The sequence below is a fragment of the Pseudomyrmex gracilis genome, unplaced genomic scaffold, assembly GCF_002006095.1.
Source record: "Pseudomyrmex gracilis isolate BER0280 unplaced genomic scaffold, ASM200609v1 scaffold_110, whole genome shotgun sequence".
In the NCBI taxonomy this organism is placed as follows: Eukaryota; Metazoa; Arthropoda; class Insecta; order Hymenoptera; family Formicidae; genus Pseudomyrmex; species Pseudomyrmex gracilis.
The window spans coordinates 354664-381282 of NW_018020694.1; the positions used below are offsets into that span (position 1 = coordinate 354664).

Sequence of the window (26619 nt, forward strand, 5' to 3'; positions counted from 1 at the left end):
TCGCGAGAAATAGAACTTTTTCTAACGTTCGATCCAACATGATTGCGTCAATTGCGAACACATGCTTACGTAATAGTAATTCTACATAACCGGATGCGAAACGTGACGGGTGTCATTGATGGCAGCATGTTCTAGGGCGCGAGAATATATCATATATATATATAAAAGAGTGGTGTTGCATCAGCCGTACCGGTTAGATGTGCGTAGTTACGCTTAGATATTTTTGGACAATCTTCGGTGTTTTTACACCGATTTCTTCAGTTTATCAGTATTTTTAACGAACGTACAACTCCGTGGCTTGTACCCAAACCACGGTTTAGAACCTGTGTCACGATTCCTAAAGACTTAGAATGGCGTATGGACTAGCTTGAAACGGTCCTTTGAGCCATATATGCACCAAACCAACCATCATATATATAATACTTCTATATTGCTAGTTGCGTATCTTCGCAATGAGAGGCACGAGGCCCGAGAAAGAGACGCACGAAGTCCAAATATGGGCATAGATAGTCGAGGGTCATTATGCGCAGGCGCGTCTACTAAGCGAGTGCGAGCGAGACAAAGCATTGGAAAGAGAAACGCGAGAAAGAGAAATGCCCAAACGTGCTTGAATGTTCACCGCATGCGCAACAAGCAGCTGGAGAGAGAGGCTACTATATTGTCTGCACCGTAACATATGGACTTCAGGTCGGCACCGTACTAGCAACATAGAAGTATTATATATATGGAATATATTGAGTACAAACCGAGGCTATAAAAGACCGTAATACGCAGTCCGCTCGGCTCAGTAAGTTAAGATCGTTCGAAGGAGCTTCATTGCCAGCTTCGTTCAAACAACCACATTCGATCGTTTTTAAATTTGTCTTGTTCAACGGTTTATTAAACGCATTCAAAATGGTAAGAAAGTTTGTTCCCCTCCATATATTCGTAAGTGCTTTTTTTTTTTTTTTTGAATGGAAAAAGCGTGCACAAATTACAATATCAGTCATTTGTTCTTCAAGTGTGACCATATATTTATTTTAATTACATAACAATTTTACGTTGTTCAAAATTAATTTTTCGAATATTGCGAAAAATTGCATATTTCGCGATTTATTTAACGTGGCATTTTCTCTTGGCGCAAGCAACCGACTGCAGACATATCCGCATATTACATTTGTGCTACTTTTAGAACAAAAGTTCGCACTTATGTGCGACGCGATGAACTCAGCTAATGATATAGTTTTTATCAAAGCGCTTTTTCAGTAGAATGCAAGTGTAATTAACACATCATATACTTAACCTCAAATCAAGAGAAACTCTACTGGATAGATTCTAATTGATTACAATATTATGCACCGATTATATAAAATTTTATTTCAATTGATTAAACAATATTATATATTGTGTGAAATTTTTGTCGCAGCGCGAATGTATATCCGTCCACGTAGGACAAGCGGGAGTACAAATTGGAAATGCTTGTTGGGAGTTATATTGTTTGGAGCACGGTATTCAACCTGATGGGCAAATGCCGTCAGATAAACTGCTCGGAGGCGGTGACGACAGTTTCAACACCTTTTTCTGCGAAACTGGCGCTGGAAAGCACGTACCTCGAGCAGTGTTTGTCGACCTCGAGCCCACCGTAGTCGGTAAGATTTACGACGTTCTTAAGATAAACACAAATGTGTGCAAGGTGATTGTTTTTTTTTTTTTTTTTTTTTTTTTTTTTTTCACAGACGAGGTGCGTACCGGTACCTATCGGCAACTGTTCCATCCGGAGCAACTGATAACTGGCAAAGAGGACGCCGCCAATAATTACGCACGCGGTCACTACACAATCGGCAAAGAGATAGTGGATCTCGTTCTGGATCGCGTTCGTAAACTCGCGGATCAATGCACGGGATTGCAAGGCTTCTTGATCTTCCATTCGTTCGGCGGTGGCACCGGTTCCGGTTTCACATCTCTGCTGATGGAACGACTGTCGGTCGATTACGGCAAAAAGTCCAAGCTCGAATTCGCAATTTATCCGGCACCGCAAGTCTCAACGGCTGTTGTCGAACCGTACAACTCCATACTCACAACTCACACTACTCTCGAGCATTCCGACTGCGCGTTCATGGTCGACAACGAGGCCATATACGATATTTGCAGACGTAATTTGGACATCGAACGACCGACTTACACCAATCTGAACCGACTGATTGGCCAGATCGTTTCTTCAATCACGGCTTCGCTGCGCTTCGACGGTGCGCTCAATGTAGATCTGACGGAATTTCAAACGAATCTGGTGCCCTATCCTCGAATTCACTTCCCTCTAGTCACCTATGCTCCTGTAATATCTGCGGAGAAGGCTTATCACGAGCAGCTGTCCGTTGCCGAAATAACAAACTCCTGCTTTGAGCCGGCGAATCAAATGGTCAAGTGCGATCCGCGTCACGGAAAATACATGGCGTGCTGCATGTTGTACAGAGGCGACGTGGTCCCGAAAGATGTTAACGCGGCGATCGCGACCATCAAGACCAAGCGCAGCATTCAATTTGTCGACTGGTGTCCCACAGGATTCAAAGTCGGCATCAATTATCAGCCGCCGACTGTTGTGCCCGGCGGAGATCTCGCCAAAGTGCAGCGTGCAGTCTGCATGCTGTCCAATACCACGGCGATTGCCGAGGCTTGGGCGCGGCTCGATCATAAGTTCGATCTTATGTACGCGAAGAGAGCTTTTGTGCATTGGTACGTCGGTGAAGGAATGGAAGAGGGCGAGTTTTCGGAAGCGCGAGAGGATCTCGCCGCCTTGGAGAAAGACTACGAAGAAGTTGGTATGGATTCCACCGATGGCGATGAGGGAGACGGCGCGGACGAATATTAAAATTTATATTCATTTCAAGAGAGAGAGAGAAATAAGAAAATCGTTTTCTATTCTCTATCTTTCTGTTTTTTCTTTCGTGTGTTTATATTATCTTATCACATGTATTTTTATTTACGTCTTGATCATTATTGCTTATTCAGTAGGTTTTTGGCAATATTTCTTTTGGTACAAATATCTTTATAACTCAACTGAAAATAATTACGAGTATTTTGAAAACACTGTATTACTTTTATCTTTAGTTTTTTTTTAAATATTTTTATGTATCTCGTGCCGCACGAGATACTTGACGCATACAGAACATATCTACTTGATTGTTATAAATTTTGTAATTTCGCCTGCTTGAAAAAAAAAGAAAATATTGACAAATATATAATCATTATCTAAAAATACTTTCTTGTGTATATATTTGGTATAATACTCTTCATATATTATATATATATGTATATATATATATATGTATATCGATCATTACATTATATAATAGATTGCATTAATATGCACGTCTTTGACCGTACAATTATTATCGATCATTACATAATACGTGAATGGATAATGAGAAGAAGCAAGACGAATGTGTATATATATCAGGGCTTCGAAAAAGAAATCGGGAGGAAATGAGACACACGCAATTACTCACCGTATAAATGAAAAGTTCGCAATCTGGTAAAAAAGACGTGTAAGATGTGTAAGACTGCCAACTTTTCTAAAATGCAAAATCGCGAGTGACACATACGGTCTGATCTTATAATTGTCATCATTCGAAAGAGAAAACGAGAAACCGAGCACTACTGAGCTTAATTCACAAGTAGTTTGTGCTTCTAGATTTTTGCAGTCGCGGCGCAATGTTGATAACATCCTAATGAATAATATAAAAATCAGCACAAGCGATAATACAATAAAAATTAGACAATAATCATGATGATCAACATCGATTTCATAATCAATATAAAAACACTACGAAATAAACTTATTATTATCAAAAGTATTTCCATTTCGAGCGCACATCGAGCCAAGAAATACGTTCTATAAGCTATGTGATTGCGTTTTATTATTTTCGCACTTGTTTGATAGTCATAACTGATTGATAATATCATCTCTTGATCTTTTTTGAACATTTCTCACAAAAAAATTTGTTGATCTTAATTAACTTGTAATGGTCATCGAACAATTACTTTGTTATCACAAGGTAAGGATAACACGATGAAGAATGGTGCAGAACGATAAGACAAACAATGAAAGAAGACACAAAAGGCAGTAAGCCAACGACATTTGATAACTTGTTGAAAAAAAAAGAAAAAAATCTTTATGATCTGCTGTATATACAATTTGTTATAATAAGATCGACTTGAAACATGTAAAGTATTTTATTACGTTGAGAATATAAGAAAAATATTCACCAAACTTCGTAAAAAGCACATATATTGTCGTATTCTTGCACACTGGCACTCTCTCTGACTCATATAAAATTCTATTCCTCTGTAAGAGAAAGATGTACGAAACATTACTTCTATATAAGTCTAAATATATGTATATGTATATATATATGTATATATTGCCAGTATGAATAAGAATTATATAATAAAAGATACAGAGATAAATTTTTGTTGGGGGCAAGAAAAGAATAAACAAACAGCAACGATTATCGTAATAATAGCAACAATGCCAACGTAGGCGATAAGAATGACCATTAACGATAGTATAGTGGTAATAATGACGATATAACGATCAACAGTAGTAATGATGACGATGTCATTAATGGGCGGTTTCTCTTCGATAGCCACATTGCTTTCATAACGTCAGAAAAATCATAAAAGCAAGCATGACTATCGACGAGTTGACCGATCCGATATAACATGAACTCTGATGATAACGCTAATAAAGAGCATGACAGAGTAACGACAATACCAACGACGACGACGACAACGACGACGAAGACAAAGACGAAGACGGCAATGACAACGACGACGATGATGATGATGACGACGATGATCATGATGATTACGACGATGATGATAATGATGGCAACGACGATGACAATGATAATGATGATGATGATGATGATATAAATCAGGAAAAAAAGCGACGAGACAATAACGTCTCGTAACGATAACGACAATAACGTTAACAGCGTCGATATTGGCGAGTAAGATTAACGAAGTCGGTAATGATGACGCCTCTCTATCTGTCTTCGCCCCAAAGTGTACATATGTAACTCTTTATTGCGTTACACACAAACGGGATAGAAGAGGCAAACTTAAATAGCGGATTAAATACATTAGCGCGACGCTTAACAAATTAAAAACGTAAAAACTTTAACAGTACAGTGTAGTTTCGTTATCATAGACGTAATGCGATGGCAGTCTTGAGTCTTGGAAAGATGCTGCGTTTTTTTCCCGCTCGTTCACTTCGCGAACATTCGCATATCTCCTTTTCATTCCTCTTTTCATCTTCCGCCATTCGTCTGTGCTTCGTTATTCGTCGAATTTTGTCCTTTATTTTAAAACGAACTCGCTTCAATATTTTGAGTTTAAATTTGTATTTTCGTTTTATCATTTACGATAAGCTTTTGCTTGTGGCAGTGTCTGGAAATAAATAAATTAGATCATTTGCATCAGTTTCATGTTTATGAAACACAAAGGTGAATCACAGCACAAAGATGAATTATTATTAAAGACAAAAAATCTATTTGTTTATTTATACAAATGTCATTCTAACTGAGAGATATATTTCTCTAAGCAAATAAAATTTAGAGAGATATATTTAGATTGTGAATTATATAAAAGATATCGCTTCTCCGTATAAAAAAAAAAGCATAAAAACGCTTATAAATAATATAAATGTCCCATAAATACACAAAGTAGTCGCGATCTATTCGCGACAAAACTTTCCAAACAATTCTCCGTGTCGAATATCGATCAAAATAAAAAATTTAAGCAAAAACTAAATCAATATTGGCAATATTGCTCACGTACCTTAGCTACGATTACCTACGCCTCGACCGACTTCTTCTTTTCTTTCTTCTTTTTAAGGAAAGACGGCGTCCTAAGGCCCTTCTTCTTCTTCTTCTCCTTCTTTGGCGATTCCTCGCTAACGCTCACATCCTGCGACATGGAACCCTTAACACGGAAGGTCCCAACCATAACGATAAACTTTTTCGCATGCACATGCATAGAGCAACGTTTTTTTTTTTTTTTTATATTTTTTTATTATTATTAATTGTGTTCTGTTAAACCAATTGTCTGGATTGCGTGCAAATTACCGACATGATGAAAGAGTTTTTGTTGAGTCAAGTGTAGAAAACGGCTATGCATGTATGAGCGATGATATTAATTGATGCAAAGCGACACTGTTTGCAAAGTTAAAAGTCCTGTGTGTCTCGTAATGAGATTCATATTAATATCGCACATCAATAAATGTTTTATTTCTTTACTGTGAAAATAGAGCGTTTTTCTAGATGCTGGAGAAACGTGTTAATGTAACATGAGAAAGCAACAAGATCGACGTATACATACATATATGCGGAGATTTGTTCAATCTGTAAACTTATGAATCTAATCACTTCGTAATCTTGGATTATGTCAATGTGCAAAATATCGTTTTAGCAAAATTGTTTTTCGTATTTTATTATATTCAACATACTTACATTCTCCGCATATGTATATAATGTATCGTGCAATGTGTGATGATTTTAGTATTAAAAAATACAAAATTATTGTGTGAACACAAACCTCTTTGCTACTTTGCGAGAAAGTACTGTGATGAGCATCCGAGTGATCGCCATTTACGGTATTTTCTCCTAGAACACATAAATAATACATTATTCGGTACGTGCACTCTCGGATTGATTACGACGAGGCGAATACCACATTTTACTTAGAATGACGTTAATGATACATAGCTTTAAAATGTTTATAGCGATCTGCAAGACACAAGGGATTAAGAAATTAATTGCACCAAGCCTTGGACAAATGTAATGTGTATGTAAATATTTTGTATATATTTCCAAAAAGCAATGAAGAATGAAAGAAAACACGGAAACGTCTTACCTTGCAAAACTGATGTTTGCGCGAGGCCACAGTTCTTGAATTTATTCGTTATAGAAAAATCAACAATTCCCAAGCAAATGCTTTAGCACCACAGCTTGCAAGATGCACCATCAAGAAGGATGAATTATTGGTGGAGGATTAAATGTGTCCGAATAAAGAGTGTGAGTATAGAAAAATTATAAAAAGCAAAAGTTACATGTGCAAACTTTTATAACCATAAAACGTATTTCCAAAATTGCGGTGTAGTAGACAGAAGTATATTAACATTTAAAAATTGTGTGTGAGATAGAGAAACGTGTGAACATTTACAAATTAAGAATTATTAACTTCGCTTTAGAGATATACAATAACATTGAATGAAAACAATTATACAGTAGGACCCGCTTGAGAACAACCGCGAATCAGGTTCGGCTTGATTGCAGTGAAAAAAAAGCGCAAACAATAAAAGTCGAAGCAAAGAGAGAAAGAAAAAAAAGAATAATTATCCGCTCGACATGAACAAAAGACAATCAAACCCGATCTCTTTTTTTTGTGATATAGAGATGATGTTGCAGTAGCGATTAAATAAAGAATACTTTGTCCTTAAGCAGATCCTACTTTTATATGTATATAACTTATTAATTAAGTCTGCTATCATTTGATTAAAAATGATGAAAAAGCAGGAAAACAAACCAAAGCATTAAAACTAACATTGCACGCAGCAACGTAATCGTTAAATAAATGTTTTATATCAAGTTAACAATCATGAAAAAAAAAAGAAACAAAATAACAAACTTAACTCTTAAAGAAAAACTAAATATTTTTATAAATACTAATGCATAGCATGAAATTGTCAAGTCTTTCTTGTTACATGTGGATATATGTTAAATTGATGCAAAAGAATGTTTTGTTCGTGCATAAAGAAATGACGTACAATTATTAAAAAAAAGAAAAGAAATTACTAAAATAAAAAGAGAAAGAAAGAGAGAAAAAATAACGCGGATCGTTAAATCTAACATTTATGCATATTCTTCACTGATTTCTATGAAAGAATAAGTCTTTTCTTATCTCGAATACACGGAAAATCGATGTGTTGGGGAGTAAAATCACGCGTAACAATTGATCCGTATAAAAATATAAACACATTTTTACACGATGATTTTCAAACACAAATATTAATTAAAGCCTCGAGCAAAAAATATTGTTTTGCAGATAGAATAACTGATAAAACGGCTTTTATGTATGATGTTGCTAAATCGATCATCAAAATAAGTTGCGAATTTCTCAAGTGAGAAAACTTCGGTGATCCCGAAAAGATAAAATTACTCAACATATTGTATATTAGAATATTTTATACGAGACGCATAATTATTACGCGTTCAATTACGAGCTGTCCGTTATGGCTTTCTCCAAACTTATGAACTCTTTAGTGTCAAACGAATACGACATGTAATCTACGGACGAATTCCAAATGTCGCACCGTTCTTCCGTATCGTGCGCGTCATCGTTGTCGGCGGAACCGCCTTCGGAAATCGTATAGGTATCGTCGAGAGAAATGGGTTTTGTTTTCGCAGAAGTCACTATATTCTCTGCGTCAGCACTGGCAAGATCGACTTCTGAACGATACGGTGATGTGTTGTTATTAGCTTCTGAAGTGAGTAAAAAGGAATCGATTGTCTCGTGTATTTCATCCGGTTCCTCGTTTATGGGCGTTAAACGACTTTCTATTATCGAATTCTCTTCTTCGTCTTCTTGTACCTCCTGACAACAACATCCATCGCACGGCCACGTATCAAATAATTTTGTTGAAGCTGTGTTATCGTTGCACTTTTTTTTACGGAGAATTTTATTGGTCCCGTACTCGCAACCGTTATCGATCGAGTTCTGACCGGGTGCTCGATACGTATCGGCACGTTCGTTCGAGGGGACTTTGACGATGCAAAAGTTCAGTTCCAAAGCTCCGTCGCTGGTGGTGATAATCGTTGGCGATTCTTTCGCTATAGTGCAAAACTCAATTACAGCCGAGGAGTTTCGATCTTTTTTCTCCCGCGTCTTTGCTCGTTCATCGTTGGAGCGAAAATCCGGCAACGAACTTCCCAGAAAATCCTTGAGCCGACAGATGTTATTGACATCGTTTCCCATTGCAGAAATATCCAACATGTATGTTTGATGATCGTCGGATTCGATGAACATGCAATCGCAGCAGTAGCTGTCGATTAGGCAACGTAAAAATGTTCTCAATTCACAAAGGTCGTTGATACACGAATCCAGATGCAACAGAACGCAAACGGAGTCGATGATCTCAGTGAGGATGCAACGCGCGATTTCAAGAGAGTCGCGCGACGGTAACTCTTTGTCGGAAATATTCAAATCGGCGATTATTTCGTTCGCGGACTCATTGATTCCGCTCTGAAACACCTCGCCGTCGATATCCTTCAGCTCGCGAATCGTGCAACTCGGTAATTCGAGTATGTCCGAGCCGCTCGCCGAGTGCTTCTCGAATTCGAGCTGTTCCCACTCGTAGCTGCTGTCGCTCGACGTCACGGTATCTCGCGTGGTTTTCTCACAATCTGCTTTCGTCGCGATCTGTTTTTCGTCAATCCATATGTAATCGCCGCCAACGTCGTCATCGTTTTTCGTCGAATCCGACTGCCACGAGCGTTCCGCTAAATCGTGCGAGGTGTCGTCGTTGCTGTCCTCTTGCTCGACAACCGCTGGCGGAGTTAAGCTGTAGATGATACTCATATTCGTCGAGTCCAGATTGTACTTAACGCAAGGATCCGTGTCGGGCAACGTGTCCAATTCCGTTCTCGACGAAGCGATATTCATGTCGATACTCTCGACGATTTTCGCGATGTCATTGCAATACGACTCGTACGGATCGACGTCTTTGTTGTTCGGCCACTTCTTGCATACTGAATTTTCGACCCACGAACGAACGTTCTGTTTCTTCTGCTCGATACGCGTCACGTAGGCATCGTTTGTTTCTCCATTCGTCGATTTTTTTTCATCTTTGCCGCTTTGGCGATCATTACTGGAATACTTATTGGAAGATAAGTCGCTTGATGATCGGAAGCTTCTTCTCTTGCTCTCGTTCTCATTATTAGCACAATTGTGCGCGCGTGTTATTTCTGTCTTCGTTGACGTTGATACGCGATGTTGCTGATGTCTTTCCTCGCCTTTATCAAACGAATCAGAAGAGTTGGAGCTGTCGTTGTTCTCTTTAATTTCCGAAGATTTATTTTCTGTAGAAGATACTTGTTCGATCGATTTACGATTTTCAGTTTTTTCCATCTCTTTTTCAAGTTGACTGTCGTCATTACTGGCTGTAATGTCCTCGGAATTTGATTTTGTCTTCTCCACGTTAACTCTTTTAACGTAATTCGGTTGCGCTGTATTCTTCAATTTCACAGAATATTCCTCGATATCGTTTGTACGCGACTCACATACATCGCGATTCCCGATGTGTTTTTTAATCGTGTTCGTTTTTGTTAGATGTGAGTCGTTTATTTCCGTAGAATTATCGGACAGTTCTTTGTTTAGATTCACTCTCAAACTTCGCTCGGACGTATCCTTTTTGCTGTTAACATTCGCTGCTTTTCTCTTCGAGGCTGATTCTGTTCGTGAATTATTCTGTCGTCCAAGATCCTCGAAAAATTTTCGTTTTGCCTCGTAGTACGAGTTCTTGGCTTTCGATCGCGTCTCGATGTCTGGCCCGTTTCTGGCGATTTGCGTTTTTGAGCGCGTAATCAAAAACGGTTTTTTTCGTTCGGCAGTTGTCGAGACTCTAACGTTCTCCAAATGAAGATTATCGTAAAGTTGTTCGGAAACCGGTCGACCACAATACGTTGGCACACACTTGCCGTTCACGCTGCTGCAATTGCTGGACAATTCGTAATCTGCAAGCATTATGTCCAAAAATATGTCTCAAACAAAAGTGATCGACAAACGACTGTGGGCGATGATATTCGTCCATCTCGTCTTGGAGAAACGGAGAACATTCGTGGTCTGAGACACTCTCCACCATTTGCGAATCTTCTTCGTCGCTTAACGCTGCCCCGCCGCTCGAAATAGATGCTACTTCCCTAGCGTTTTACCTACCGCTAGGTTTACTTACTTTTGTTGCGTCTCTTTGTTTTTACTTGAGAAATAAGTGCATTATTGCGCGCACAATTATGTTACTTGTCTAACTCGAGCAAAATAATTCTTTTGTATTTATAGCAAAATAAAAAAAGTCTTAAAAAAGAAGACACAAAAATGATCGTATTTAATAAATTTACAAGAAAATTGTTTAATAAGTTTACACAAGATTATGTTTTACTTGATCGCGCATGAATTTCTTTACTAGAAAAAAAGTCCCATAAACCATTGAATGAATAAAAAAATCACACTTCGAGTTAAATGAAACACGTGCGAATTTAAAAGAAAAAAAAAAGAGAAAGAGAAAATGTTGCGTGCTTCAACAAAAACAATCGGTTATTGGTGCAAGCATTTATGAATTGTTATTTCGAGTGGCAAAAGGAGACGATGATTGTTTCATTATGTGGTTTATGTAGTTTCATTGCGGATAAGGAGCGTATTCTATGCCGGAAGAGGTGTAGCCACACCGGATAAAATGCATCTCACACAGTGAACACGCAAGGTTACTTAACCGTAATGAAAAACCATTACGTAATTCAGCTGAAGATAATGCGTTATCTATTTCATTACCGTTCGCAGAAATCTTACACTTTTAAATACTTGATACTTGAGATACTTGTACTTTTTTATATCAATACACACGTGCGGAACTATATGCACGATTTTTTCAGCCGAATGCCGTAAATAGCTTACATAAAAGCAATTTGAAATGAAGAAATGGAGGATCCGTTTCTTTTTCTCAGTACGGAGTAAAACTCACCTTCCTTGTAACCGCTTCGCAGTTGTTCGCTCGCACTGTAACGCAACTCATTAAGGAACTGTGTAGTAGCACCTTCCACTGCGTATCAAAAATAAATTCGTATACGAGTCACAATCCGATTGTCAGTAAAGAATATTTCTCCGTTCTTATTTCAACGTTTAATTGACGATTTATATACTACAATTCAATGGATCGATAGATCACAGAAACTACGCGTTTACGCGATTTATAGTTCAAAATACACTTTCCTACCGTGCTGACATATTTTCCGCGACGAGTATCCTACTGTCAATAAATATATCATCGTATATTTGCCTCTCGCAAACCAGCTACATATTTATTATTACAATGCACACAACAAACACTAAGCATTATATGTAAAATGTGTACATTTTCTTACGTATAATCATTTATATAGAAGGTTTTAACAGTCAAATTATCCGAGCATGATCTACGTATTTAGGAACTTAATAAAAATGTTGCATAGAATGTACTAACACATTTTGACCGCTAAAACCTGAGATATTTTGGGTGCAAACGTGCTATTCTAACACTTCATAAAGATAGATATGCAACTCTGTCATATATATATATTATATATGTACAGATTATAACTAACGCAAGCTATGGCCATGCAGAAACAACGTGAAGTTAAATCAAAGCAAATACAAAGAACTCTATCTATCTCACTAACCATTTACCGCCGATGGAAAAACTCATTCACGGGAAAGAGTAACAAAAGATCGACTTACCGTCACTTAAGACAACTTCGGGTTGACTTGGCGCAGGCACTTGTTTCGTTTCTATTCGTAATACTCGGGGTTCTGTAGCAAAGGAGAGAGTACAGGGAGTTAATATAACAGAAAGTGAAAAAACACATACACGCTATTAGGATAAATGTGATTTACGTATTTATATGTGTGTGATAAATGTGACATATTTATAGTTCGGTGGCGCGGAAAACGCGCGTGTTTTCGTGAAATTGATTATATCAAATTTACCGTCTCTACTCTCCTCCTCTGTTTCTGAAGTAACAGAAACCGGTGATTGAATAGGACTCTTGGCAGTGCTGGATTCATGCGTCGCACGACTGATGTTAAAGGACGACAAAGCCTCGGATTCTGATTGTGATTCATCGTCTATTTACAAAATAGGTGTATAATTAATAGTCCTATTAAACATTAGGTAAACACGTATAATAAGAGTGAACAGAGAATTCTAAGATACGGAGGATGCAAAAATATGAAAGAAGCATGCAAATGTAAAAGTAAATAAGAAAGTGGACGAGAAGTAACACTAACAAGGATCTCCTTTTTGTTTGCGTTCGATCTCTCTCTTATATTGGTCCAGTTCTTGATCCGTGACGGCGTCGAAAGGATTTTTGGCATAGGGTGTCTTGTACACCATCGCATTGTGTTGAAAACCTCGCTGTATAATACCTTTGCTAGCGGCTCCTACTAAGACTACTTGTTCTCCCGTACCACTAATTGTCGCATCCTTGTAAATAACGAGCGTACGAATTAAAAATGGCTATACTTAATGATTATCCTCAAAAAATTTATAGAAAAAACGTTCTATCGGTGATTCTAAACTGTATGTTTAAGCTTGAGAAGCAAAAACTTGATTATAAATTTATTCAGCTCACTCGCATACCTGCATTTTCTTAGCTTCCTCCCATGAAACTCCCTCTAGTATGTGAGATTGCGGACCAGCCGATATCTTTTCTGCTCGTCGGTAATCTTTAATCTATCAAAGAAAAGTGGAAGTGGATGGAATTTGTACATTTGCCATTTATTGCCAAGAGTGGCTGATATAAAAAAACAAGAAAGAATGTGAAGAAGCAGTAAATCTCGAATACGGCCAACGACATATTTTGTACTTACCTGTTGTTGTATCTGTTTGAATTCCTTTGGATTGGTGTTTTTCGGCACAAACTGAAGAGCACTGTCTATCTTCACTGGTGTGCTGTTATGAGTAGGAGATCCGTCAGATACCCACTGCACACAAAACCAGAACATTAGTCGACCCCTTTTAATTGTAAGTGACAATTATGATAATATAAGACTCTTGCATGCTATGTGTGCCTGCTGCATATGTTGTTCTCAATAAATCGTTTCCGAATTATAAAACTGGGAAATATATATTGTTAACAAAACATATGGATTTTGCGTTGCAGCTACATGTACATGAAATTTAATCTACAATTATGTATACAAGATACAGTTCAGAAATATATCAATTACTGTATAAATAACATTTTGAGTTTTTATCAGAAAATATATAAAAAATTTTTTTTAAAGCACGGGGTCATTTGATCTGGTTTTGTAAATGCAGTGAGATCAGTGTAACCAGGCCAGCAAAAATCTTGATGATGAGATCAGGCACACATTCATACAGAGTCATGTGAAAAAATACTTATTTTTATATATATGTTACATATAGGATAGATGAATTCAAAATTTAATTAGCGTGTCAATAATAGATATATTATGTATGAACGATAACGTTACACAATCTTGACATTTTGAACACCAAGTTTATTGGCGTACAGGAATGGTGCTTGAAACACCATTAAAATTTCTTTTCAAGTTAATATAATCATTTTTGTCAAACAGTATATATATAACGCTTTATTGAAACATCCAAGGCTACAGGAGAACAAGTCGTTAATATCTTATATATAAATGTACTTATACTAACGATTGACTGAGTTCAACATATTTTTTATGTTTATGAAAATTTCAAAGCCTCTTCTTGTTTCTATTTCGTGCGTTTTATCTTTCTTAATATTCACCGTAAGTATACACTAAAAAAAACACTATAGGCATAGAATAAAAGAAAAATAATTGTATGTGTGTGTGTGTGTGCATCGTAAAATACACTTTAATCAACAATAGATAACAATAGAAAACTATTTATTTGTTATACTGTTATTATGCAGAGATTCGTGTATTTGTTTTGGTATTTTATCTTATATGTTATATAACTTTATGTAGTTAACTCCATATAGTTAACTGAATGTGTGTGTACGAATAATAATATGCTACTATTAGTAAATGTCTTATTTAATAAGACATTTACGACGTTTACGTCGCCCATCGTCCGTGGTATTATGAATGTCAATAAAAATTTGTGCGATAATAATAAAATAATAATAATAAAAATTCTTTTTGTATATATATATATATATATATTGCTATATAAATTGACCAATAGCTCTTTTCATATAATTTATATATATAAATTTTGTACGCACACACGCAGGCACATAGACATTTGTCAAATAATAGTGATTAAGCTTCACGATAACAAGAAATATATCTATATCTGCAGTTCAAGAACTTGATAGCTTATACATATAGTGTGAAATATATTATATCTCATCAACACGTTGATATATTTATTTCTATGAAACGTTTGTCCCGTGCGATTAAAATGATAATATAAAATACATAAAAGGTAGTTCTAAAATTGTTAAAAATTAATGTTGGAAACCAATGGCACGGGACTGGAATGCAAATTCAATCGTGATTAATTAACACGTATTTCCGTCATACATATTTACTAGTATGATAAAATTTGAACAAAAATAAAAATGCTAAAAGGAGAGTAAATTATGCAATTAATATGATAAGAAGCCATTATGGTCTACTGACTGAAAATTGAATCATCAGTTATATGTATTATCACATTAGATAAAAACTATCTATTTACGGCCATAAATATGCACGTTGTCTCTTCGCTAAAAATATCTTTAATATTGTTCGACCAAATAAAGCTGCCTTACACAAAAATAGAAAATAAACAAAAAAATCGCATTTACTAAATCGCGATACTAAATTCACGAAAATTAATCGATCACACATATATGCAAATGTATGCATATGAACCAAGATATAATTATTTGATTTAACACTCGACATTTAAAGCCTTTCTCTTTCATTACTCGCAACTCATAGTCCAATTAGCAGCCACAATACGCGATTATACAATTAAATTGCACAAGTAGGAATGCTTTTATATATCAGACCTAGCATCGAATTCACGTGGAATGAGTAAATTAGTCTTTCTTATTCTCAAAAGTAATAACCTCTACCTTAGTAATCTTTTTAGGATCAGGTGTTCCAGTTTCCAGAATCTCGACCTTTTGATAAACATTTGGCGAATTTAACCAACGAGATCTGTCTGTGCCTTTGCGTCCGCCTTTCCAGAATCTATTTTGAACAAAAAATACAGATGATTATTTTGAGCGTGCAACATAAGCCAACATCGATGTTGTAACAAAATGCGTACAGCGAATGTCACACGAACTTACCCTTGTTTGTACAATTCTTCTTCCTCGAGTAAATATCCTAGAGAAGATACAGCTGGTGGAACTTCAACGTCGTTTCGCGGCTTGGGAAGTTCTCCCTTTACAAGCGGATTTCTATATATGTAGCCCGTACGGAATCCCTGAAAAAAGAAAAACACACAACACACAAAAAAACGTTACATTTGTAGCGCGAACATCTCGTTACACGGCGAATAATAAATTCTTCGAGCGAAACTCACAGCATTGTCGAGCATCCTCATGAGAGCTTCGAACTCAGTGCCGCCAATTCTCCAACGCTTCTCAAGTTTTTCCGCGAGAGTGGACGATTCCACTGAGCTTTGTTGTTGGGGAATGGGTGGCTTTCGCGAAGCCTCAAATATAGCCTTCTTCGATTCGTCGCTGATAAGATTCAAGTTATCTATACCCACTGGCATCAGCTTCAACTGCGTCTCGCATGCAACCACTGTATTGTAAACGTTAAAGAACGCTTCCTCCACGGTCTCTCCGCAGCAGAGAGCGCCGCGATTCGTCAAAAGCATAACTTTATTCATCGGTCCGAGATTTCTAGCGATTTTCTCTCGTTCCTCGGGCTCGACGGAACCGCCTATGTACTGATGAGTGCTCACTTCGCCTATCACTATACTCTCCTGACCGATTGGTAATAATCCAGATTTCAAGGAAGAGATCTACAAGAAATACATTGCGAACTTCAAATAATTTGGAATGTTTTTCTTTAGAAGAACAGATGAAGTTACTAATCGCCATTAAAACATCGCGTAATCAAGTATACAAGATGCAAACGCTCAAGAAAAGCGACACGCGAGAAAGGAGAAACAGGAGACAGAATGTTTACTCACAGCGGTGACGGACGGAGTAGTAATGTGAATAATACACTTGATATCGGGTCTTGCGGCGTGTATCGTCGAGTGTAATTGAAAACTCGTGATGTGCACACCGAAGTTCGTTGTTCCTTGCTCGACAACTGTGCCCTGCATATCGACTTTTATCAGGCTCGACGCGGTGACCTCATGGTAAAGTAAACCGTAAGGATTCACCAAAAAGTGTTCCTGATCCTGATTGAGACGGGCGGTAATTTGTCCGCCCACGCCTTGCGTCCATCCGTACAGATCGAGTAATCTGAAGACCGCCGCCAACTTGCACCGCAACAATTTCTCGCCCTTGGCGTATCCCATGCTTTCCACGCCGCGAATATCGTTGATAGGTAAGACGCAATTCGAATCTGTATTTTGTGAAAACGTTATTACATATAATGAGCGCCATGTAAAAACGCAGAAAAAAAAAACAAAGAGAAACAATTTTTGATCGTAACAATTTCACGTGAAAACCAACTTTTAAATACATTGCCGTTGAATCGAGCCCCCTGTGCACCCATCATATCAGAGATCTGTTGCAGAAGACCGGAGGGTCCAGCACCGTCCTTCATCTGTGTCTCAATTATACGTTCCAGTTCTTCCCGGAAGATTCGCGAGTTCATCATCATCTCGACTCTCTTTCTCCTTTCCATTTCTCTCATGTCCTACGAAAAAACTTATCTTATTTCTATTTCGTGTTGCATAGTATTTTATTTTCAAATCTTTGCACGGAGAAAGAAGAAGTCCTGATAACAGATCGCGGATATTCAATTTCCCTCGGTTTTCCTATTATTGTACTTACTGGCACCGTATTTTGAGACGAAACTTACCGCATCTATATCGGCGGGTCTTATTTTGCTTTTTTCTTCTTCCGTCAAACCGTCCACCACTCCGTTTGTATGTGGCTCGCTCAGTGGTTGGCTCGTATCTGCCATCTTTCAGTCCCGTTACAATACCGGCAGCTAAAAGATATCATTTTCCAATATCGTTATTAGAAAGTAACAACGTCTGCTTCTTTTTCAATAAGTACAATAGAACGCATTAATCACGCCAAGTCGTGCGACCAGTAATTAAGTATTACAAAAGAGGCAAAAAATTACGAGAGAAAAATAAAATTAAAAAACAATTAAAACACACGAAATATATATACACTGGTAACTCGATGTTTCGTGCCGTCCGAAACATATAACAGCGGCGTTTACACTCGTTCCTGCCGAATCCAATACGCGGGAGTATGGACACCTTACCAGTGTGCGATCAATAAAGTTGCGGGGGTCTTACCAGGAATCGTGTGCGTGCGAGTCGTTTACGCGTCTCGTATAGTTTTTTTTTTTTCCCGTTCAACTGGGCGTTTTCGAATGTCACCCGATTTTTTTTTATTGATCGTTCGTAATTAAATCGTCGCTTCGCCGACGCGGAAATAAGAACAAAAATGCGTCACTAATTATTTTGTTTAAACGTTTGTGTTCAACCTCTCGGATCTGTGTCACCGGTCGTTCACCGCTTAGCTTTTCTTACGCCAAGTACCGGTGCAACGTTCTTCGAGTACGCGCGTCCTTATCTTACGGCATCTCGCGTTTTCTCATCTTTCTTCGAGCGAATCGAAAAATCCACGGGTAAATAAAACCAACCGGTAAGTAAACGGCAGGTGTGTGTGTGTGTGTGTGCATTATGTTGTCCCCGTTACAACATCTTCCCGCATAATTATTTTTCACATCCGCCGTTTCTCTCGATCGCGTAACGACGATCGTTTGCGAGACCAATTAATCGACACAGTCATTTGATGAGATCGATCCATGGCGCGTTTTACGTACCAGTTGACCTTGCGGCGCGCGAGAGAGTTCGCATCTCTCTTTCTCTCGTACGAAAATACAACGACGTGTATCCGCCGCAACGTAACATCGTTTGAAATTTTGCCAAATGCAAAAGAAATGCGCGCACAGCGCGTTTCTCGTCGATTCCGCGATACAAATTTTTTTCCGCGCTACAACGCTCCGTATCTTCGCGTGAAACGCAAAAATTCAGCGGCGCGACTGCAAATGGTTGACTCGGTTGCAAATTGATGGCAATTAACGTTAAAGGGTTGAGATATTCGGTATAAGTGGCTCCGTTTAAAGTCCCTCCCGTACATACACGCGCGTCGCGCGTCGTTGTGCGGCGCAACTTGGTGCAATTTTGTTCGATATCGGCTAAATATGAGATAACAGAATAACGGTGAGTAAAAAGGAAATAAGTTAATTACCGCTTGGCCCATAACTTGACTTTCCGAGCAAACAGAAGACGATGAAGTTCGATAACGCGCCAATCGCACAGACACGATCGTGTCCAAATCTAATAAAAGTCGATTACACTCGCGACAATTTAATTGCTCCGTTCGACGTACGAAACTCAGCATATACAGTTGCAATTAGTGCCAACAAATTGAAAAATTATAACCCAAAAATTGTGTATTAACATTATAAACAATTTTAACAAATGCGATTACGTAATTAATTTTATTAATTTACTTCAACTCCGATTACGTAACGGTAATCTCTGTTTCTTTTCCTTTTTTTTGTGTCTCGAACGTCTCTCTCGAAACACAGCACGTTATTCTCGTAAAATATTATCTCAACGATAACGCAAGACACACAACGCGTCTTTCTTTCTTTCAGAGAACTGAATGAAAGTGATTGGACGTGAAGTTCCGTTAGGTTCGTTAGGCACGAATCCTGCTTTATTCTCGGAATAGAAAGGAATCGGAAACGGGAAACATTTTCGGAACAACATATATTCTTTAAATTTTGAAATTGCAAAAATTTCGAAATTCAGAAATACGATATCTCGATTAGAAAAAAAAAAAAAAAAATTGAGAGGAAATTCAGAAAACCCAGTGTTATAAACGCCGTGTATACATAACGCCCGACACACAGGAACCGCGTATAATGCGACGATTAGCAGCCCTTATGCAACCCGTGGCCCACAGCGATGGAATCACCGTAGTAATACGTGTGCATCTGCACACGTGCACACGCGTAGGTCTCATGTAGGTCGCACTTCTTTTATAGGCCATAGAAAAGGTACACGGTTTTTAATTGAACGTTGCACGTAGAGAAAACCCGTCCTGGTTTTCACCGCGCGTTATCAGCGCGTGCGTTTTTAAATATTGAAAAAACGGCTGAAAATATAAAACGCGAAACACACACTCCGGAACAACATTCGTATCACTTCTTCTAATTCTTTTTACTCGCGTTCGAACCGGTTCTGAATCTCTCTCTTTCTGCCGTCTCCGCTATATATTGTACGAATTTATACGTTCAATCGCATCTACTCTAATTCTATAAATCGCGTTTCGTGATTGCTTTTCGATTATTTATGTATCATCAGCCGAACTTGTGCTTCAACGTTGCGCGTATTTTCGATTGCGCGTAGTCTCGGGTTATTGACACATAGGTCAGATAACGTAGGCGAGAAACGGCTATTGTGTTAATACATGCACGCGGAATGAGTAATCAATGACGCGCCGATAATACGAGCTACGAATCAATTAAAAATCGATCAGAAAACGCTTTGCGCTCGATTGGGAATCGAATATTTACATTCTGTTAAATGTGTTTTTTTTTTTTTTTTTGTTTGCTCCGAGAGGTTGACATCATCCGCCAGAATGAAACATGTAAATGCGAAGCTCCATCGGACGCTCGACCGGCAACGCGACGACGTCGGACACTTAATGCAATGACATCATAGTTAATCATAGATTGCAGCCGGAGAAAGGAAGCGTGTGTCAATTAAGAAACAAAAATAGGAAACTAGAAAGCTGTAATTTAATCTTTATGTGTAATTAAAAATGAATAAACGAGCCTGCGTTAAAAACATTGCGGTAATTAAACATATCGTTGAGTCATTTGTTATTTACACACTCCGCGATGCCGCTCGATCGCATATCACATTCCTATCGGGAGAATCCCGCGAACTATTATTATCTTCATCCACGGGGATGATGCGCGAACATCTCGCGCATTACATAATGAAATGAATTCTCTATGGGGAATCGGTCACTCGACAATATATACACAGAAACTTGGTTTTGGTTCGGACCTGAGATAATTATTACAAAGGGAACCTGTCGCTCCAATTCCGAAACAAGGTCTACGCCCGAGTCGCGTAATCAACCGAGCGTAACGTTTGTAAAGAGAAACGTTGAATGACTGGTCGCCTATCGGAACAGAAAGAAGATATACGTTACGCTCTCGATAAGAATATCACGGGGTAGTATCTCACGCACATAGCAAACAGAAGAAAGACATGCAAATGGCGACATTTTGGGGGGAGGCGAGAGAGAATTTCGGATTTCGATCGGTGTCCGCGAAAAACCGAACGGTGCGGAGATAAAAAAAAAAAAAAAAAATTGACGCGAGAGATCAACTTGTTGCGGCGCAACAATCAGAATTTTGTTCACGTTGACTTCTGACAAACGGTAAACGAAAGAGATCGAAGTTTCTTGCGTGGCCCAGAAGGCGTCTCGGTGCAAAGAGACCAGACGTCGGACCGACACACCCCTCGGCCGCTACGTCATTCGTCGGGCGCGAATACGAGTATAACGGGCGACAGAACGGCGAGTGAGAAAGAGAAAGAGAGAGAGAGAAAGAGAAAGAGAAAGAAAAGAGAAAGTCGCGACTCGTTGCAAAATAAAAAAAAATAAAAAAGAGCAGCTATCGTCCAAAGAGCTTGAAATCAGATCGCCGCTCGTGCGTGATAAATTTCACGAGCAAACTTACTTGTCAAGAAATCGCCACCAATCGTTTCCTTCGTCCCGAGATATGGCCGTGCCCTTTCACGAGCTGTACAACAGCTCGTCGTACGTATCGCCGCGCGCGCGGCTGTTCCGTTCGATGTACAGCTTCCCCGCCGCCGTCGCCACCGCCGCCGCCGCCTCCGTCACCACCTCCGCCGTCAACCTCCTCCCGACGCCGATCTTGCCGTCCGTGCGCACCGTCGATTCCGTCCGCCTCGTCGAGATGTATTGTTCCGCGCACTGATAAGCCGCAACACACCCGCAAAAATGATTAGATACCCGCTACTGCGGTCGCGTCGAGATCAGGCAATTCCCGCACACACATAACACCCGATCGACTACGCGCGGATCTCTCCGAGATTCGCGATAAATCGCATAGCTGGAGTCGGCCGTTTTGCTGCAAAAAAAAAAACGCGAGAATCGATGATCGCGCGATGTCGGCTTCAAACGTCAACGATTATTGGAGGATCACCGCGCGCTTTACACGGTGCGGTATATATGCGTGATGTGAACTGTATAGCGAAATAGATGCTGGTGCAAATGCCGCGCGTGTCTCAAAGCATCTTCGGAGATCTATAAATACTGGACGCTAGATGGTTCTGTCGAATGCGACGGGTGTTGGTAGCGCACTCTGTGCGCACCAACTTCAAGAAGTATATATCACTTGTCGCAGAACGTCGCGGATCTCGCGAAATCGCATTGGTCAGTTGACGGTCCGATGCGTCAGTTTTGCAAAAAAACCAACACCATATAAAGCGTTCACATGCATTTTATAGGGTTTTTCAATTAACGACAAGAGAGTCATTCTGTTCTTGTTCGATGTTCAATGAGAAACAAAGACAGAATGATTCCCTTGTGTCGCTAATTGGAATGCATCATTAACCGACCAATCACCATTAACGTTCAACTAGAGCTACTAGCGCAATTCAAAGTTGGTGACACTGAAATTGTGACAATGAAATTGAATTTTCTCCCTGCTTTTCTCTTTCTTCAAATTGTGATACAGGCCGCGTTTTCTTGTAATTGTAATTTTTACTAATAATAGTCTAGGATTTTTAAATAAAATTATAAATACTTGAGTTAACATACATATATAAGTATTAATATACAGACTATGTGAAACAGGGCAGAAGGAATGTACATTGAAATCGACGAGGAAATTGAACTGAAGCACTTTGCGGTGGGCGAATTTTATGATGTGGAAACCTGTTTTTGTTGGAATGATGAGGACAACAAACTCGTGATATTTCCTTACACGCAAGATCGATCGATATCGCAAGAAGTACGAATACTGCCTACGCCACTTCCTCTTAAGAAGATTCACTTCTTCGGTAGCAGAGCCTTCTTTGCGTTCGAACCACGTGGGGTCTACAAGTTGTCTCAAGATGATAAGTGGGCTGTCCTAAGCAAGAATGCACTTGGTTCAGGCGCCGAGTTCTTCCGAGTTCTTGTCGCCAAAGCGGACGGTATTTACGTCGTCGATAAAAATGCCAAATCTTCCAATCTGTTGTTCTCGACCACGTCAGACTCGCCTGAACTGATATCCACGCTCCCACTAATCTTGGAGGATACTGAAGCGCAGTTTGTAAATTGCTTAAAAGCTGAGTGGGAAACGGAGGACAATCTGTGTGTGGTTGCACACGACAGAAAATTGTTTCTTCTCAGAAATGACACTTTACAATTGATTCACACTACTGATGGAACTATTGTGAATATTCTGCCAGTAAAAAGAAAGAACAAGGTAGCAGGTCTGTTGCTTTTTGTGGAAACAATCACAGATGGCTATCTAATGTTAGTGCACGGTAAAGATTATAATCTGATTTTTGAAAAGATACATCTGGAGAGAGACATAAAAAAAATTGTCACATTCTGTGCTTGTTTCAGTGCACAAATAGAGAATATTTTGTGGATTGTATACTGTGATAGATCAAAGACTTATTATGTAGAAAAAGAACTGCTTGCTAATGTGGTTCAAGAGATAAAAGTAGAAAACAAAGTCTTTGTGTGTCTGCAGCAATACAAGTTAAATACTGTTATAGGTCTGTCACCACAAAAAGAATTGCTTGAATTTTCTGTTGAAACTTTGGAGAATCGTGCAGCCATGAGCAATACAAACATCACTCTTCGCAGCAATATGTTCCAGAAAACTGATCTCATAGTAAAAAACATTTATGAGAGAGTGAAAGAATTGAATATTCTTAATGAAAGCTTTGCAGATAAACAAGATAAATTGAGACGAATAAATTTGTATGCTTCCAAACAGAAATTTCAAGTGATCACTTTTATGGAAGTATCCAGGCTGTGCAATTATCATTATCTTACTTTAAATATTCCAGATAAAATTCCTAAAAATAGTTATGTAGTGTTTTCTTTTGTTTCTAATGAAAATCAAAATACATTTTGTATGAAGAAAGTTATGGAAACAGCAGTTTCTATAAAAATTCCCATCAATAAGAGTGGGATAAGTCGTTTCTCAAATATCAAAATAGATTTGATTACATTGATAGATGAACAATATCCATGGTGTCTTATACAAAATCTTATAAATTCTCTGCCACAGGATATTAAAAGAAAAAGAGGATCAAAGAAAGACAAAACTGCCTTTATAAATGCTAAAATAGCATCATTGCAAACTCTGATTACTGAAAAGAAAGATTTGAACATAACGAAATTAAGGGAAATAAAAAAAATTATACGAGCAGAGTTATAATTTTGCGAAAGACATTAATTCATATGACAGTAATTCTAGAACCAAAAAAGTAGTTTGTTATGCTGGAAGAATTATGAAAGTATATTTTAAGAAGCAAGAAGAAACTCATTTATATAGACATTTGGTACTTAAAATTTTTTATCTATAATTTAAAAATACGATATTTTTATATATAAACTGCGCTAAAAATTTTTATATTCATAGAATATATAAACTAAAGAGAATTAATATAAATTATAACATAGTTATAAGAGAAAGGATTTAATAAAGTTTATACACAGAGTGGATATAAAAAGATGATAGAAAGTTTGTAATTCTGGTTGTGTATTTTTATAATTCTTACATATTACAAATGAAAGACTACATGTATACTTACTTATGTAAGAAAAACATAGAAAAACAGATTTATTTTATGATAATAATGTTTAATATAAGGGATTTAAAGTATGCAGAAAAAAAATTTATAAAGATAATATATATAATATCTATATAAAAAAGACCATACTTTTGACAGATTTTCTTTTATATAAAACTTTGTCACATATTATATTGGCTCTCTTTGTTGTTCAAACTGTCAATCAGCAAAATTGTATTTGTTCATAAGAATTAACTATGAACTTCCATAACTTTCAACTCTGGTTTGATATTTCTGAAGTATATATACGTATGTATAAACACAAACTAAAGCACTGTTTAATGTATTCTATTAATTGGCTGCGATAATGTTCATACTTTACCTGACACACACAACAATTTAAGTAAACATATGGCAGTAAGGTCATAATCAGTATTCAAAAACTGACACACAAACATGAAAATCATAATAAATATGATGAAAAATAAAAAAAAAATGTACATGTTAACAAACAACATGATTCCAAGTTCACTATGTTACATGCTATTGTAAAATCACGTCTCTATAAAAATTGTTATATTTATCTTCTCATGTTTACAGTTTATCTATTCATATATGTAACAGTATTGTAATGTATCTAAGTCTACTATTTTGCAATAAACTGCTTTTATATATCCAGATGTACATTTCTTCTTTTCATGTATATTCTCTATATATTTGTATATGTAGATTCAAATTATATAAAATATTAATATATATAGATATATATTTGCAAGTTCTTTCTCATTTTTTTTTTAATCTTTTTTCTTTTTTAAGTACTTCGATTGATCTATGAGAACAATGTCAGGTAACCATTTTTTCTCTAGCTCGATATTACTCTACAAAATTCGAAATTGAACTAAGTTTTATTAACGGCCGATTTCTTTTCATATCTCTCGATATAGCTATCCTCTGGATAAATTCCTCTGAGAACCAATTTTGGGAAATATCTTCTAGAGTTATCGAAAACTTATCTAGAAGTGAAAAAATTGGCTGTAAATGTTTTTTCTTTTTAATTCACAAATGATTAGACAAACTAATGCAAACAGATGTTTTAAATTGATGTTTTGTTTCTTACTTGAAATTATTTGTTATACTGCATATTGTAAAATAATCTATATAAAATAAAGTCTAATAAAAAATCACCTCAATATATAGCAATTTTCCGAAACACGGCGATGAATAATATATAAGTTACAGCTTTACATCGATTCGATGTATTTAAGTTTCAAACAATTCCGTGGTTTTGACTATAAAACATTTGTATTTCTATAAAAGAGCTGATTATTTTTCCTGAAAGACATTATTTCACACATTTTAGGACTATAAAATTATCGATCCTTTTGAAATATCCAATTAAGATTTTGTCGTTTCTCAATGAAACCGTAAGTTTCACAAACAAGAAGTAATAATAATTTGTAATAATACAAATAAATAACATATATAATGACGATTGTCATACATCGATTCGACGTATTTATCTATGTATATTATAATTACTCAATAACAACAATATAAGTTACACAAATTGTATCACTCAAATGAATTTATAAGACAACAGTTTTCAAAAAAGTTTCAATTCTCGAACAAATATTAACAGTGTGTTATAAAATGACAAGAGAAAATCTAGTGCACAATTATGAATATACTTATTCCTAAAATTGATCGAGTTTTTCTGATAATTGTACAGTAGAAAGCGAATTGTTTTTTTACGCGTAGAGTTGACAATTTTTTAATGTTCTAAAAAAGTATACTTTGTGTGAGGCTCTTTGATACTCGTTGCAGCC

General features: G+C 37.4%; 3 protein-coding genes across 12 annotated transcripts; 2 read left to right on the forward strand and 1 right to left on the reverse strand.

Moving 5' to 3' along the window:
* Nucleotides 1–697: 697 nt before the first annotated feature.
* On the forward strand, nt 698–3720 carry LOC109856187 (tubulin alpha-1 chain-like). Its single transcript, XM_020431184.1, has 3 exons — nt 698–897; nt 1406–1628; nt 1716–3720. Exons 1-3 carry the CDS (start codon nt 895–897, stop codon nt 2843–2845), a joined length of 1356 nt encoding a protein of 451 aa, XP_020286773.1. The 5' UTR covers nt 698–894; the 3' UTR covers nt 2846–3720.
* Nucleotides 3721–5026: 1306 nt separating this feature from the next.
* On the reverse strand, nt 5027–21848 carry LOC109856188 (protein hu-li tai shao). Of its 6 annotated transcripts, none has more exons than XM_020431188.1 (16): nt 21712–21848; nt 17785–17916; nt 17433–17619; nt 16940–17322; nt 16322–16768; nt 16086–16222; nt 15867–15984; nt 13654–13767; nt 13424–13516; nt 13072–13267; nt 12772–12909; nt 12523–12594; nt 11771–11848; nt 6574–6641; nt 5818–5946; nt 5027–5427 (listed from the first exon to the last, which is right to left on the reverse strand). In XM_020431188.1, the coding sequence occupies exons 2-15, from the start codon at nt 17887–17889 to the stop codon at nt 5833–5835; spliced, it is 2250 nt and encodes a 749-aa protein (XP_020286777.1). In that variant the 5' UTR covers nt 17890–17916; nt 21712–21848; the 3' UTR covers nt 5027–5427; nt 5818–5832. The 6 variants fall into 6 exon arrangements, with proteins under 6 accessions (XP_020286777.1, XP_020286776.1, XP_020286779.1 ...); XM_020431187.1 differs by having other exon boundaries at nt 5818–5961; XM_020431190.1 differs by lacking the exon at nt 11771–11848.
* LOC109856189 lies at nt 17950–24640 on the forward strand. 5 transcript variants are annotated; one of them, XM_020431195.1, is made up of 2 exons: nt 17950–18587; nt 22854–24640. In XM_020431195.1, the coding sequence occupies exon 2, from the start codon at nt 22864–22866 to the stop codon at nt 24436–24438; it is 1575 nt and encodes a 524-aa protein (XP_020286784.1). In that variant the 5' UTR covers nt 17950–18587; nt 22854–22863; the 3' UTR covers nt 24439–24640. The 5 variants fall into 5 exon arrangements, with proteins under 5 accessions (XP_020286784.1, XP_020286785.1, XP_020286782.1 ...); XM_020431196.1 differs by lacking the exon at nt 17950–18587 and adding an exon at nt 18601–19168; XM_020431193.1 differs by lacking the exon at nt 17950–18587 and adding an exon at nt 21870–22753.
* Nucleotides 24641–26619: the final 1979 nt, after the last annotated feature.

Bases quoted from the DNA above. Each gene is read 5' to 3' on its own strand.
- LOC109856189 (XM_020431195.1), top strand. From the start codon at position 22,864: ATGTACATTGAAATCGACGAGGAAATTGAACTGAAGCACTTTGCGGTG.
- LOC109856187 (XM_020431184.1), top strand. The intron at 1,629-1,715 runs GTAAGATTTACG...TTTTTTTCACAG, and splicing joins CCTCGAGCCCACCGTAGTCG to ACGAGGTGCGTACCGGTACC.
- LOC109856188 (XM_020431185.1), bottom strand. From the start codon at position 17,889: ATGGCAGATACGAGCCAACCACTGAGCGAGCCACATACAAACGGAGTG. The intron at 16,223-16,321 runs GTGAGTTTCGCT...TTCTTTTTTCAG, and splicing joins TGAGGATGCTCGACAATGCT to GGATTCCGTACGGGCTACAT. The intron at 12,595-12,771 runs GTAAATTTGATA...CCTTTGCTACAG, and splicing joins AGAGGAGGAGAGTAGAGACG to AACCCCGAGTATTACGAATA.